Below are 14802 nucleotides of genomic sequence, written 5' to 3'. Positions count from 1 at the left end.
ATGGGCCACAAGCCCAATTAACATAGTTTCAATAATTATTGATTAACCGGCCCCCATAATAGCCCCTCAAAATCTTGCTTTTCGACTCATCGGGAGAAAAGACTGATTTTGATGTCACAAGCCCATACCCCTTTATGTTTTGGGCATGCTCCTGACGCTTCAGCATCTCAAGCGTGGCAGCATTAAATTTTGGCGACGCCCCTGTCTCCCACGTTCAACGGTAAGATGTAAATCGAACGGTAGGAGGTCTATCTCGTTTCGCGAGCGGGAACTTTCCCGCTCATAACTTTTGCACGACTATAAAGGAATTCTCAAATCAATTCTCTTTCTTACCTTCAGCGATCACACAATTTTAGAGCTCATACACTGAACCTGTCTTTCTCATTTTTCGTCGTTTTCCTAGCATCCATAAATACTTAAATCTTGTCCGAGGACCCTCTTTCAAACCTGTAAGTTTTCTCAAAACCTTTACCGCTTTCATCTTAAACTCGTTAATTTCTCGACTAAATCCTTTAGGAAAATGGGGGAAAAAGAGGGTAAGTTTCGATGTCTAGTTGAGTCCGAGGAAAGTATGAGAAATTTCCGCTCTAAGTATAGGATTCCCTCAACGGTGGGTATGAGGTATGCAGTCCAAAGGGAATGGGCCGACGCTAGACAAACAAGGGAAGTGATTATTCCCATGATTGCCTTCATAGAAGGCAGGATGACCATCCCCATGGGTAAGATTACTAGGAGCTACCTTAGGTTCTTTAGGTTATCCCCAACTCAGTGTGCCTCAAATATGTTTAGGGTCCTGGGGAGTATAGAGGCTTTGAACGAGAGAATGGACCTAAACCTAAATCATCATGACGTGAACTGGGTGTACAACCTTCATCACTTGAAGGGGCAGGGGTATTATCTCAAGTCGAGATATCCCGAGGTGAGGCTAATTCAGTGCCTTCCCACTTCAAACAAGAACTTAAAGGAGGATTTCCTTATCTTTTCTGGGGAATGGCATGATGGTCTGCCATGCCCCACGGAGGAAGGAAAACCAAGTGGGAATGCAGTCATAGATCTATAATATCCAGTCCATACAAATTTTTCCTTTTTTTTTTTTTTTTTGTTTGTTTGTTTTAAGTCTTAGTATTCTTATCCCTAATGATGTTTCATTTCAATTCAATGGTTTTGCAGATAGACGATTCACGAAACCCAACCTAAAGTTAGTCAACAAAGCAAGCTTGGATAGGGTATTGAAAGCCGAGATATACGTGAACGAAGCTGACGGCCAACTCCGGGCAGCCCATTTAATCCTCGGCTACACTGTATTAGTGTTGCCTTCAAGGGGTTCATCGTTCCAGAAGGTATCCCAATTCCCTGGGATACATCCCGCACTGAGCTCCTTTTTGTGGCTGCCGTCTCAACAGGAGCCTCTTCATCCCAGCCTATCCTCAGAGAAGAGGAAGTAGAAGAGCAGGAGGAAGAGGAAGAAGAAGAGGAAGAAGTTGTAGAACTCTCAGACTCCTCGGAAGATTTTGGGGTTTTTGATCAACCTATACGCTCCGAGGAAGATCTTGACGAAATGGGAATACAGAGGAAGCCCCAAAGAAGTTTAATGGAGTTGATCGAGAATCAGCCTGGGGGGAAGAATGCACCGGGGAAATCAACGCAATCCCAGATTCCTTCTCTTCCCACCAAGTCTCCACCTCCTGCTCCTCGTCCACCTTCTCATCAACCTCAACAGCCAGTTAGAGTTGATGCGGTCGAATTGAAAAGGCGCAGGGAACAGAAAGGGAAGGACGTGGTGGATGTTGGCAAGTCCCGTCCGAACCGCGAGGAAGATGCCCAAAGAGTTGCAAAGCAGCAGAAGACTAGCCATCTTCCTCAACAAGGCCAGGAGAGGTCTGAAACTTAACCTCCTGAGCCCCCCTATGAGAGGATACATCTATTAGGGACTTCAACGGTGGCATTGGGTGTCACGTAGCCTCGGCTATAGAGGAGACCTTGTTACTCCCAAAGGACATGGTTGAAATAAAGAATGCGAGGAGGAATGAGCTCATCCTCAATAATAAAAGATACTTGGGCATGATATAGTGCTAACTCTTTTCTTTTTCTTTTTGTGTTCATTACTCATTGATGTGTACTTTTTACTGACTATAGTATTAATCTCTTCTTTGTAGGTTATCCAAAATACTTTTAAGTTGGATGAGATGTTCAATATTTGCTACAGTCAGCTAGATGATGAAAAGAAGAAACAGGCAACGGCTGTACAGACTTTGACACAATCCGAGCAGGACTTGGTTGATGCGAGAAAAAAGTTACTTGCTGAGGAACAAGCTCGCAAGAGTGCTGACTCGGCCTTGGAAGGCTATCAAAGCAGGCCGAGGAAACCTAAGAAGCACTCGGCCTGGGAGCAAGTTGCTGTCCTTAAGAAGCACTTGGAGGAAACCTAAAAGCTGAGGGAGCAAGCTGAAAAGTCTAGGGAGGAAGCTGAGAAAGCAAAAACCAAGGCTGAACAGGCAACGAATGAAGCCGAGCAAAAAGGCTATGAAATCGGTGTGGCTGAGACGGAGGAGACATTAAGAGCAGAGGTGCCAATGGTGTGCCGTATCTACTGCACCCAAACTTGGGATAAAGCCCTTAACCGAGCTGGTGTTGAGGCTTCATCCAAGTTGAGGAAGCCAGAGAATGTGTTCTATCCTGAAGCAATCCGCACCTCAACTCCTCCATCCAGTCAGACTGAAGACACTCCCTCAACCGTCAATCCTAATGAGGGAGTTTTGCCTCCAAGTCTTCTTTCTCTTGGTCAACTGGAACCAGCTAAAGAGAACAATGCCCTTCCAGAAGCTTCCTTGGACAAGACTGCAACTGCTTCTGAGGCAGAGGTGGCCTCTCAGGGCTTTCAACAGGATTTGGCTTCCACAGTCATGCCAGCTGGGGGAGCTGCTAAGGATAAAGAGGGAGTTACCACCTCGGAGGCAGATAAATCAGCCAGCCAAGCTCCAAAGCTCCAAATCAAGTTGAAAAAATAGGACTTATTTTGTAATTTGACTAGGGCTTTTGTAAGGATTCTTATGTTTATTTACTTATTGTTATTACCGTTTTATCTTATTTTTGTACTTGCTCACAGTGTTATCTTCATTTGAATGGACTCATTTTGGCTATCTTTCATTTGCAAGAGAAAAAATAACTTATAAACATTAACAATTGGGGATTAAAAATGGGTGATAACCATTAATGCTATGAGGTCTCAGGGAGACATCTTGGATACATACGTATTGTTTCTAATCAATTGAAACTTTAAGGAATGCTCAAAAGTTGAATAAAGTTGGGTCTTCAGTACTTCAATTCTACATTAAATGATGTTCATAGACTTCTATTTAATACTTCAGTAGATGTTATAGGATATTAATTTCCACTAAGTTTGTGGTCCGAGGACCTGACGTAACTTAGTTTCTGTTTAACACTTCAATAGATGTCATAGGGCATTAATTTCCACTAAGTTTGTGGTCCGAGGACCTGACATAACTTAGTTTCTGTTTAACACTTCTTAATTTTCACTAAGTTTGTGGTCCAAGGAACTGACATAATTTAGTTTCTATTTAACACTTCAATAGATGTCATAGGGCATTAATTTCCACTAAGTTTATGATCCGAGGACCTGACATAACTTAGTTTCTGTTTAACACTTCAATAGATGTCATAGGGCATTAATTTCCACTAAGTTTGTGGTCCGAGGACCTGACATAACTTAGTTTCTGTTTAAGACTTCAATAGATGTCATATGGCATTAATTTCCACTAAGTTTGTGGTCCGAGGACCTGACATAACTTAATTTCTGTTTAACACTTCAATAGATGTCATATGGCATTAATTTCCACTAAGTTTGTGGTCCAAAGACCTGACATAACTTAGTTTCTGTTTAACACTTCAATAGATGTCATAGGGCATTAATTTCCACTAAGTTTGTGGTCCGAGGACCTGACATAACTTAGTTTCTGTTTAACACTTCAATAGATGTCATAGGACATTAATTTCCACTAAGTTTGTGGTCCGAGGACCTAACATAATTTAGCTTCTGTTTAATACTTCAATACATATCATTAGGTGTGGAAACACAAGATGCACGGTTAGCATAAATTAAAGGAAAAATCCAAACTAGACTACTTTTATTAATAATAATACATCTTGAGATTATTTACATTCCAAGGGTGAAGTACAGCTTTTTCATCTAGGTCTTCCAGATAATAGACTCCTATTCCAGCTACTGAAGTGATCCGATAAGACCCTTCCCAATTAGGCCCCAATTTTCCCCAAGCTGGATTCTTGGTGGTTCCCAGAACTTTCCTCAGTACCAAATCTCCTACGGCTAATGGTCTCAGCTTCACATTAATATCATAGCCTTGCTTGAGTTTATGCTGGTAGTAAGCCAATTGGACCATTGCACTCTCCCTTCGCTCTTCAATCAAGTCTAAACTTTTTCCCAATAGCCCGTCGTTACTGTTCGAGGAAAATGTACTAGTTCTTAACGTTGGGAATCCAGTTTCCAGAGGGATGACAGCCTCGACTCCATAGGTCATGGAAAAAAGGAGTCTCTCCTGTTGACCGTCGAGGCGTTGTTCGATAGGTCCAAAGAACATGTGGCAATTCCTCCACCCATTTTCCTTTTGCATCGTCCAGCCTCTTCTTAAGCCCACTGACTATTACTTTGTTAACAGTTTCAGCTTGCCCATTCCCTTGAGGATAGGTTGAAGTGGAATATCTATTCTTTATACCTAAGTCTGAACAGTATTGCTAGAAGGCCGTTATTCGAGACAAGAGTGCGCGGAGTTCCAAATCGTGTGACAATATTCTTCTAGATAAACCGCTTAACATCTACGTCTCTGATGTTAGCCAAAGGTTCGGTTTCAACCCATTTAGTGAAATAATCCGTGCCGACCAACAGATACTTTTTATTTCCTAAGGCTTTAGGAAAAGGGCTGACAATATCCAGCCCCATTGAGCAAAAGGCCAAGGGCTAGACAGAGGGTTAAGAATTCCTCCAGGCTGGTGGATGTTTGGAGCAAACCTTTGACACTGGTCACATTTTCTAACATACTCTTGCGCTTCATTCTGCATATTTGGCCACCAATATCCTTGAGTAATGGCCCGGTGTGATAGGGACCTTCCCCCTGTATGACTTCCATAAATGCCTTCATGCAGCTCTTCTAGAAGTGACTCTGACATCTCGGGATGTACACAAAATAGGCACGGCCCAGAAAAGGATCGTTTGTATAACTTTTTGTCCTCAAATAACCAAAATCGAGGAGCTTTCCTCCATATTTTCTCAGCTTCTACTTTCTCTTCGGGCAAGATGTCACTTTCGGGGTATTTCAATATGGGATCCATCCAGCTCGGTGCTAGATTGACTTGATGAACTTGGCAAACGTCAGTTTCTGGTGGGGTAGCGGTACACAAATCTTCGACGATGATCACTCGAGGAAAACTCCATGCTGAAGAGGTGGCAAGGGTTGCCAGGGAGTCGGCATGAGTATTTTCACCTCGGGGATATGCGACAAGTCGAAAAATTCAAATTTCATTTGCCTACGCCTAACTTGACTTAAATACCCCTGCATTCTTGGATCTTGGGCTTCCAGTTCTCCCTTCACCTGGCCGACTACCAATCTTGAATCCGAGAATAATTCTGCTACCTTTCCACCAATTTTTTGGATCATACTCATTCCCATCAATAAAGTTTCGTATTCTGCTTTGTTGTTAGTAGCAGAGAATCCCAGCCTCAAGGACTTCTCAATGATGACATCCTCAGGGGATATCAAAACTAGCCCTAATCCTGCCCCCCGTTGGTTTGCTACTCCGTCCACATATACTCTCCAGGAGGGAGCGTGTTGTGTGGAGATTAGACCAACCGATTTTTCATCCATGTCATTTTGTTTCATGTTAGCTTCTTCTGGACACTCGGCGAACTCAACTACCAGATCGGCAAGGACTTGGCCTTTCACAGAGGTGCGAGGCATATACTTGATGTCAAAAGCACCTAGGATTGTGCCCCACTTAGCAATTCTCCCAGTGTAATTTGCACTTCTAAGTATAGACTTGAGAGGTAATTGAGTTAAGACAATCACTGTATGGGCTTGAAAGTAACGTGGAAGTTTGCGTGTTGCGTGGACCACCGCTAAGATGGCCTTTTCCAATGATAAATATCTCATCTCGGCTTCATGAAGGGACTTACTTATGTAGTAAACTGGTCTTTGGACGCCGCTGTCCTCTCGTATTAAGACAAAACTAACTGCATGAGGGGCAACTGCCAGATAAGCAAACAGCACCTCATCCACCTCAGTACTAGACATGATAGGCGGCCTGGACAGGTATTCCTTCAACTGCTGAAACGCCACAGCACACTTCTCGGTCCATTCAAATCCTTTCCACTTATGCAGTAGAAGGAAAAAGGGACGACACCTCTCGGCCGATCTGGAGATAAATCGGTTCAAAGTAGCAGTCATCCCAGTCAGTTTTTGCACCTCTTTTGGATTCCGAGGTGCTTGTAAATCGTTAATGGCCTTAATCTGATCTGGGTTCACTTTAATTCCTCTATGAGTCACCATATATCCCAAGAACCTTCTGGAGCCTACGCCAAAGGAACACTTTGAAGCATTCAGACGTAGCTTATGCTTTCTCAATATTCCAAAGATGTTCATAAGATCTTCCACATGCTCGGACACCACTTTACTCTTCACTACCATGTCATCGATATAGACTTTAATGTTTCTGCCCAGTTGCGGTTCAAACATTTTAGTCATCATCCATTGATAGGTAGATCCTGCATTTTTTAAACCAAATGATATCACCTTATAATGATAGTTTCCAATAGGGGTAACAAAAGTCGTCTTCTCTTGATCGTCCAATACTAACGGTATTTGGTGATATCCTTGGAAGGCATCCAAGAAACTCATCCTAGGATGACCAATGGTTGCATCCACCAACTGGTCTATCTTCGGCATGGGAAATGGATCCTTGGGACAAGCCTTATTGAGGTTCGTGAAGTCCATGCACACTCTCCACTTTCCTGTCTTCTTCTTTACCACCCCCGTGTTGGCCAACCATTGAGGATAAAAAACTTCTTTGATAGCCCCAGCCTGCTTGAGCTTGGCCACCTCACTCCTGACAGCTTCGGCGTGCTCTTTTGATGGTCGCCGAGGTGGCTGTCTTTTGGGAATAACAGAAGGATTCATGTTGAGTCAATGACAAATGAAATTCAAATCTACACCTGGGCTTCATATGGGCTCCACGCGAACACATCCACATTTGCTCTGAGGAATTCCAACAATTTCTCCTTCTCTTGCAAAGGCAGTTTAGCCCTAACCTGGAAGAATCTTTCCAGATCATCAACAATAATTGCCCTCTCCAATTCTTCACACTTTACCTCATTGGCTGGTACATCCGAGGGTAATGCTGGGGGTTTTAATTGCTATAATCCATTATCGACGGTAGTCGAGGTCTCTACATCTGGCCGATGTTGTATAGCCGCTACCAGGCATTGTCGAATTGCAACCTGGCTTCCTACTATCTTCAATACTTGGCCTCCGAATAAGTACTTCACTTTTTGATGCAGAGTAGATGAGACTGCTCCCAGGGTATGAAGCCAAGGTCTACCCATAATAGCCGTGTATGGAGAGAAAACATCTATAACAATGAAGTCCACCTTCACCACATCCATACTGGCTTGCACAGGTAGTCTGATTTGTCCTTTCGGAGCGACCATCCTTCCCTCAAAATACCCCAGAGGGGAGCTGTAGGCTGCTAAGTCCTCTGGCTTCAGACCTAGCCCCTTATACAAATTTGGGTACATTATATTCACAGCATTACCTTGATCAATCATCACCCTTTTGACATCGTACCCACCAATTCTCAGCGTGACCACCAAAACTCATCATGGGGTTGTATGGTTCCAACCTTGTCCTCATCCAAAAAGCTCAGAATCAGGGGGACGTCCACCCTGGCTCTCTTCAACGCTTGGCAATGATCCTCGGCCAGAGGTCGGAACACCAACAGTACCCTGGAAGGACAAGATCCAGTCCTCCCTGGGGCAGCAAAAATAACGTTTATTGTACCAAGGGGGAGTCTTGAAGAAGCGTCCCCACACATTTCTGAGCCTGCCTGGCTTACCTTACCACTGGAATAATGCAAGAGTTGCTTCAATTTCCCCTCTCGGACCAACTGCTCTAAATGGTCCCATAAATTCCTACAATCTTCCGTCGTGTGCCCATGATCCTGATGATAGTGGCAATATAGGTTCGGGTTGCGTCTCCTAGGCTCTCCCGCCATCTTGTTTGGCTATTTGAAAAAGGGCTCATTCTTTATCTTCTCCAACACCTGTTGCACCGGCTCCCAAAACCCTGCATTAACCACCTGGGTGTCAACAGAACCTGATTGCCCAACGAAGTCTTTCCGAGGTCGGTTACTATTGTAACGATTCGACCTGAAATCCCTCCTCTCCTAAGGGATTACCTTAGCCTTTCCTTTTCCCTGAAGTTGGTCCTCTTCTATTCTTCTGTACTTATCAATCCTATCCATCAATTGGTGTACACTGATAATAGGTTTGCTAGTTAGAGATTTCCTCAAATCATGATCGGCTGGAAGGCCAGCTTTGAAAGTACTTATGGCCACGTCATCATGCTCTCCCTCTATTTCATTAAACATTTCCCAGTATTTATTTGGATAAGTTTTGAGAGTCTCGCCTTCTCGCATAGACATAGACAGCAAGGATCCCAAAGGTCGGGGAACCCTATTGCAAGTGATAAAGCGAGCGCTACAAGCCCGGGTAAGCTTTTTGAAGGACTCAATAGAATTGGCCCTTAAACCGTTGAACCATCTCATCACCATCGGACCCAAACTTGATGGAAAGACCTTGCACATCATGGCCTCATCCCTGGAGTAGATAGCCATCTTTTGGCTAAAATGGCTAACGTGTTCTACTGGGTCTGACCGGCCATCATACAGGGTGAATGTAGGCTGGTGGAATCGTCGAGGAAGAATCGCATCTTCTATATTCCTTGTGAAGGGTGATTTGGAAACTTGGCTCAACGCTTTGTTCATGGCATTGTTCCCCAAGCCCCTGCTAGGCGGGCTTCTGTACCTATGTCGATGGTTGTGCTCTTCTTCATAGGAAAAGGTCTCACTAGGCGGAGTTCTGGATCTTCGCCTATAACTAGCTCCATCCGTCTCCTCGGATGATGGTTCGGAGCAAGGTGGGGAACGTTCACGCCAGGCGTGGCGCAACTCTCTTTTCAATTCGTCAACCTTACGTTGCAGGTTCCTGTCATTCTTTGCATGGGAAACATGACTCTTCCCACGAGAGTGACTTTTGGTGGTATGAGTTGTGCGCACACTCCCCTCACGGCCTTCTCTCCGTTCGGGACTCCGGTGGGGATCACCATGCTGGGAGCCCCTTGACTCTGCTTGGTGTGGGTTGGCATTTACCTGATGTGGTCCTGCTGCATAATGATGTGGACCTGCTTCTTCCATCATGAACGTTGCGCCGGATTTCTTTTAAGTTAGATCAAACTCTTCCCACAAACGACGCCAATTGTAAGGATTTGTAACGATCCCAAATTGGTATTGGGTTCAAACGTTAAAGGCCCAAACAATAAATTTATAGAGCGTGGATGTCAAAGAACTAGGTTAACTCCAAAAGAAAAACGATTAAACTTAATGTTTATAGATGGATTAGCACTAATATGACAATCAATTTCTCATTGAAACAAGTTCAGTTCTTTATTTTGTAAAATTTTCTTCTAAGTACTCCTGGTTTAGAAGTTCCGATCCTCTTCTCTCAATGCATTATTTCATGTTATATACTGCCCTCTTGATGTCATCTTCACCACACACGTGTAGGTTGGGTTCGGGGGATCCCTTTCTGTCCTATCTAACACTTTCTGGAACCTCCAACCAGCAGCTGTAAGGTTGTTTCATCACTGTTCAGGCATCACCTCCACATTAATGCGGCCAGAGAGTTGGTTGAGAGGCAATTAATGCGGAGGCAGCTGTTGTTAAAGATATTTGTTTACCTTTTCTTTCTTACCCTTGGTCCCATGTCCCACCTTCAGTGGTAATGTAGCTCTGAAGTGTGTTTGCAACAACCTGGCGTTCAGATCGTCCTCAGACACATATTGGCCAAAAGGATTTTGTCCTCGGACGAACACTGAACTCATCTCACATGATATCTACTCTTCTTTTCATTTGATTACCCTTATAACCTGATATGGGTCTCTTCGGACAGTTTTACATCCTCGGATGGGCCACAAGCCCAATTAACACGGTTTCAATAATTATTGATTAACCGGCCCCCACAAGTACAAAAACCAAAGAGTTTAAAATAAATGAATCGTAAGAAAATAGTGTTTCACAATAATTTAAAAAAAAATGAACTATTTACATTTTATACCCAATAATATTCTTACAAAATTTTTTAAAGAGTTAACAAAATATAAAAATGACTATTAATAGTATTTAAATTATATATATAAATTATATTATGCATCTTATTTTATATCTTTAAGTATATTCATGCATATGAATGGGGTTACAAGCTAGTAATTATAATAGTATTCTAATTTAATAAGATATCCCTGAAAAACTCTTGAAATCAAAATATCAAAATTTAGCAAATGATAAAAATAAAAACCTACCTACATCCCTCTAAAATCACCATTCCATTCCAACGCATTAAAACCTCTTAATCAATAGATCCAATCAACATGAATTAACCTTACATTTTTATTTAAAATAGAAACTGCAAAGCATTTGTAAGTTGTGAAAGTGTTGATCAGTTAAATTGTCTACTCTCCTGGAATAAAGCAGTAATTATATAGCAAAATTTGTGATTGCTTTTGTAGTTTTAATTAGGAGAAACCCATAATTTATATATTTAAAAAAAAATTACTTAGGTTGGTTTGTTTCACCTTAAAATGTCAATATATATTCGCCTTTTACAATATTTATGTTTCAACAAAGATATTAGATTCTGTAAAGACAAAGTTTAAAACCTTATGAATACATAGTCGATAATGTCTCATATTATTATTATTTTTCAAATAGAAGATAGAAAATGACACAATATTGAAACTCTGTTCACTCTATAACCTTAATATCAAAACACAGAAACAAAAACATAAAAAATTTTAAATTTTTTTTTGCCAAAGATGCCAAACCACCACATAAATAAAACCATGATTCGCTCTCTCTCTCTCTCAAGACCATCTCATTTTGGTTTTTTTTTTTTTTTTTTTTTTTTTTTTTTTTTTAAATAAATAAATAAATAAACATTTAAATGGGCTATTCCTATTTTTACCCCTCTTTTTGGGCATGATGATTAGGAAGCATATAAACAAAATTGCTACTAAGTTACATGGTGTTCCAGATATGCTAATGGGATACTATATATAGTGATTGAAATTGCCGAGGCATTCATCAAAAAAAATTGCCGAGGCAACTTTGTTGCACTTTCCAGCATTATAGACAACATTTTTTTTCTTTTTAATAACAAGTGATATTCAGTTCTCGACTTGTTGCACTTTCTGGTTAGTTGCTATTATATGTGGCCGCGGTGGCCACTCCAGCAATTATGTTCAGAGGTCGTAATTGTTCATATTTATGGTTATAGGCTTCTGCTTACCATATGAATGGCATATCAATGGCAGAGAATAAGATATGCAGAATTATCAAAACAACAACAAAAAAGAGCTCATGCCTTCTCTAAACTTTTTCTTGCTATACATAAATGTTATATAGTATAACATTGGTATTAAACAAAATTTTATTTAACCAAACATAAATTTAAACTTAAGTAACATACCACTTGGAAAATAAACCTTTTATTACCAAAAAAAAAAAAAATTACAGCGTTTCAGTATTTTTACATGAAGTGATGAAGAATTAGTTAACAAGAAGCAAAAACATTTTGCAGTCAAAATTGGGCTATAGAATCAAGTAGATCGATAACAAGTAGACATTTTATTCCCCTTCTACATGGGCAGCATGTTGATCGCGTCAGATAACACAATCCAACAGCAAAATTCTCTTTCTAGGCAAATGTTGGAGTATGTTGTAACTCAAATGTCAGCAATGTCAGTATGGTTCGAGTCAAAGCACTGCTGCAGTCATACAACTAGCATCATCATACAATCTATAGCCACCTCTTACTTATCTTTGTTGATGGGTGTCCTGGAGGAGGTGTCTTAGCATTCCTATTTTCTTTTGTGTCTACAAAAGAAAACAACATTGATCTCAGATCATAAAGACAAAGAAGATTTCGCTTGTAATATGGTTTAAGGATAGTGTGAGGTGTGTAACCAATATTAATCTCACGCAATGACACTTGTATTGGTTTACTTACTAGAATCATTTGACTTCCGTCCAAGAGAAGATCTTCGGGACTTGTCAGACCCTGACGCTGGAATGCCAGTTAGTGATTGTCTCCTATGAGTCCTAGCATTAGCAGTCACTGGTGACTTGGGACCATTGACATTAATAGCACCTTTGATGGGTGTCTGGAGTTCCATCAAATTCTGTTGATTCCTGAAATTTTTCATTGAAATGTTGAAATGATATACCGTGCCAGCCAGAGTTCCTCTCTATAATTAGAAAAGAACCTTTTTTTCCCCCAAAACAAACTAGTCTCACCTTTTCTCAGAGCCGCTAATCAGTTTTCCAATTGTCCGCAGTGATCTCCTTATTTGAGATCCCTTACCATTTGCGCTACCAATCAAGTTGGGTGTTTGGAAATCTGTAGAAAGAGTGAGCTCACTTTGCATCATATTCTGAACCTCATTTCTGGCACGTATCGGCAGTTCAGGTGACTTTGGTAGCTGAAGAGTAGGAATTTGTGTTCTACCATCTATTCTAATAACTCGCTTCTGATAGGTAGTACTAGTAGGACTTCGAGGAGCCTTGGCATGAGAGGCCTCCATCATGATGGAACCACCGTTGCTGAAATGCACAAAAGGCCCTGTAACTGCTTTTGCATCTTGAATTTGGCCATACTTTGGGATTGTTACTGGATCAAATGGTTGAGGTTTAACTGCATCATCTGAAAATTTTATCAGCAGATTATCCTTAGCATATTTTGGACCTTCAAACTCAAGCTTCTTGAACAAGTTGGTATGGAAGGGGTTCCCTTCCTATCTTCATTATTCATTGAAATTTCAGATTTTGGTTTAATAATTGCTAAAAGCAATCAACGATTACTAGAACTAAAAATTTGAAAGCAATATCTTTCTCATCCAAACAATTTTCATTTAGAACATAGAGTTGTGACTTAAATAAACTACGAATCATGTTCTACTGAATTACTAACAAGCAATCCATAGAAGCACATATAAGCTTACATTCCAATTGAACAGGACATCATTTGGTAATTAAAAATTATCCCCTATGATTGTTGAGTGGTAGGCTAACAAAACTTCTCAAACTCTGGAATGAAGTAGGAAACTAAAAGAAATTTACACAAGATAAAAATACCTTAGATTAAGAAAAAAATGGATAAGACTGTCATTTTGATTAAATGAAGTAAAATGACTACATCCACATACAGTAGTAAAGTAGAAGTTTAGCTTCTACCACAAAAAATAAATAAATAAATAAAAAATGTAGAAGGTAAGCTTTTCATTCATTCGGTGACTCAACATAGGAGAAATTTAAAAAAAAAAAAAATGCCAACATTACTTACAATTATAGTACTACCTAATAACAAGTATTACAATATAATAAAATTTCTATTCCTAGAATTCATTTCATTTGAAAAGTAAGAAAAGTTATCACTTATAAATAATTGGACTTATTTTTTGTGAAAATTCACTGATTATTTCATATAGTCTTTTTTATTTTTTTAATTAGAGACTTTCTTTCACAGAAGAGGAACATAGTCCATCTCCATCCAAAACTCCCAATGCAGAGAGTGGGATGGAAGAGATGGGAGGTGTTCCACCAACATTACACTCACTTGCCCTGCAAGTAGAAACAATTGGAGTTGGATCACTTACCAGTTCAGAGATATACTTCATTTGTACTAACTTCTCTGCTATAACAGCAGCAAGTGAAAAATTGAGAGTGCAAAACTGCAATGAACAGCAAAATGGAAAATAAATTTTGGGTAAAATGAGTAAATAATTTCCAAATGAAGTATGTAATAAGTAACTTAATTTGAGAAAAAAAAGTGAAAGCTACAGTTAAGGAATTGTTACCAACAAAGAATAAAGGCCAATCCCTCAATAATCTTGAACAAAACAACAACCTTCCGTATTGCAATGACAATGAAAATAATCAACACAAAATAAGAAAAAAGGATTGACAGCAGCCCTGTTTGTTTCAGGGCAAGCATTTGCAATTGACAGAAGCCCTGTACAAAAGATTAATAATAAAAAAAAAATAAAAAAATAAAAAAACAATGCCACTAGCAGGACTACTGAAATCAGTGGGTTGAGGGGAACAAATCAAACTAGTCCTACAATTTCTTTACAATTTGTTTAGGAAAGAAGGGATGCAATGGGGCATATATAGATAGCTTTTATCTAAGCATCTGTTAGGTCCAAGGGGGTTATTGTAAATATCACACTTGTTGTTTAGGCGTTTGAATGTTTAGAGATTAGAGAAATAGGATTGAAGAAGAAACTAGACTAGAGTTTAATTGTGAGATAATGGGAGAATGAGATAAAACAAGGAATTATTTAATAAGTGAGAGTGAGAGAATTGAGATCAAGAAGGAACTGGGGAGAGAATTACAGAGAATTCAAGAGAGAAAATCCAAGCAAATGCATCACTATTCACTAATGA

General features: G+C 40.3%; 2 protein-coding genes across 3 annotated transcripts in view; one reads left to right on the top strand and one right to left on the bottom strand.

Annotated features, from left to right (window-relative positions):
- Nucleotides 1-520: 520 nt before the first annotated feature.
- On the top strand, nt 521-2429 carry LOC115953208 (neurofilament medium polypeptide-like). The gene is made up of 4 exons (XM_031070743.1): nt 521-536; nt 1171-1226; nt 1322-1878; nt 2207-2429. The coding sequence occupies exons 1-4, from the start codon at nt 521-523 to the stop codon at nt 2427-2429; spliced, it is 852 nt and encodes a 283-aa protein (XP_030926603.1).
- Nucleotides 2430-11870: 9441 nt separating this feature from the next.
- LOC115952215 (kinesin-like protein KIN-14L) overlaps nt 11871-14802 on the bottom strand; it is a 43383-nt gene continuing 40451 nt past the window's right edge. Inside the window, exons 3-6 of one of the 2 annotated variants that reach the window (XM_031069294.1) lie at nt 14013-14087; nt 12655-13060; nt 12368-12549; nt 11871-12234 (exon numbers count right to left, since the gene is read on the bottom strand). In XM_031069294.1, the coding sequence (XP_030925154.1) occupies nt 12158-12234; nt 12368-12549; nt 12655-12944 (549 nt within the window). In that variant the 5' untranslated portion in view covers nt 12945-13060; nt 14013-14087 and the 3' untranslated portion in view covers nt 11871-12157. Of the gene's footprint in view, nt 12235-12367; nt 12550-12654; nt 13061-14012; nt 14088-14802 lie in introns of those variants that run through there. The other variant, XM_031069295.1, reaches the window with a different exon arrangement.

Source organism: Quercus lobata, chromosome 7 (assembly GCF_001633185.2).
Source record: "Quercus lobata isolate SW786 chromosome 7, ValleyOak3.0 Primary Assembly, whole genome shotgun sequence".
Lineage (NCBI taxonomy): Eukaryota > Viridiplantae > Streptophyta > Magnoliopsida > Fagales > Fagaceae > Quercus > Quercus lobata.
The sequence above is the reverse complement of the archived record's forward strand: the minus strand, read 5'-3'. Positions and strand labels throughout refer to the sequence as shown.

Excerpts from the sequence above, each read along its gene's own strand:
- LOC115953208 (XM_031070743.1), top strand. Across the intron at positions 1,227-1,321 it reads ACAAAGCAAGCTTGGATAGG|GGGTTCATCGTTCCAGAAGG; the intron begins GTATTGAAAGCC and ends GTTGCCTTCAAG. Across the intron at positions 1,879-2,206 it reads CCTCAACAAGGCCAGGAGAG|TCAGCTAGATGATGAAAAGA; the intron begins GTCTGAAACTTA and ends TATTTGCTACAG.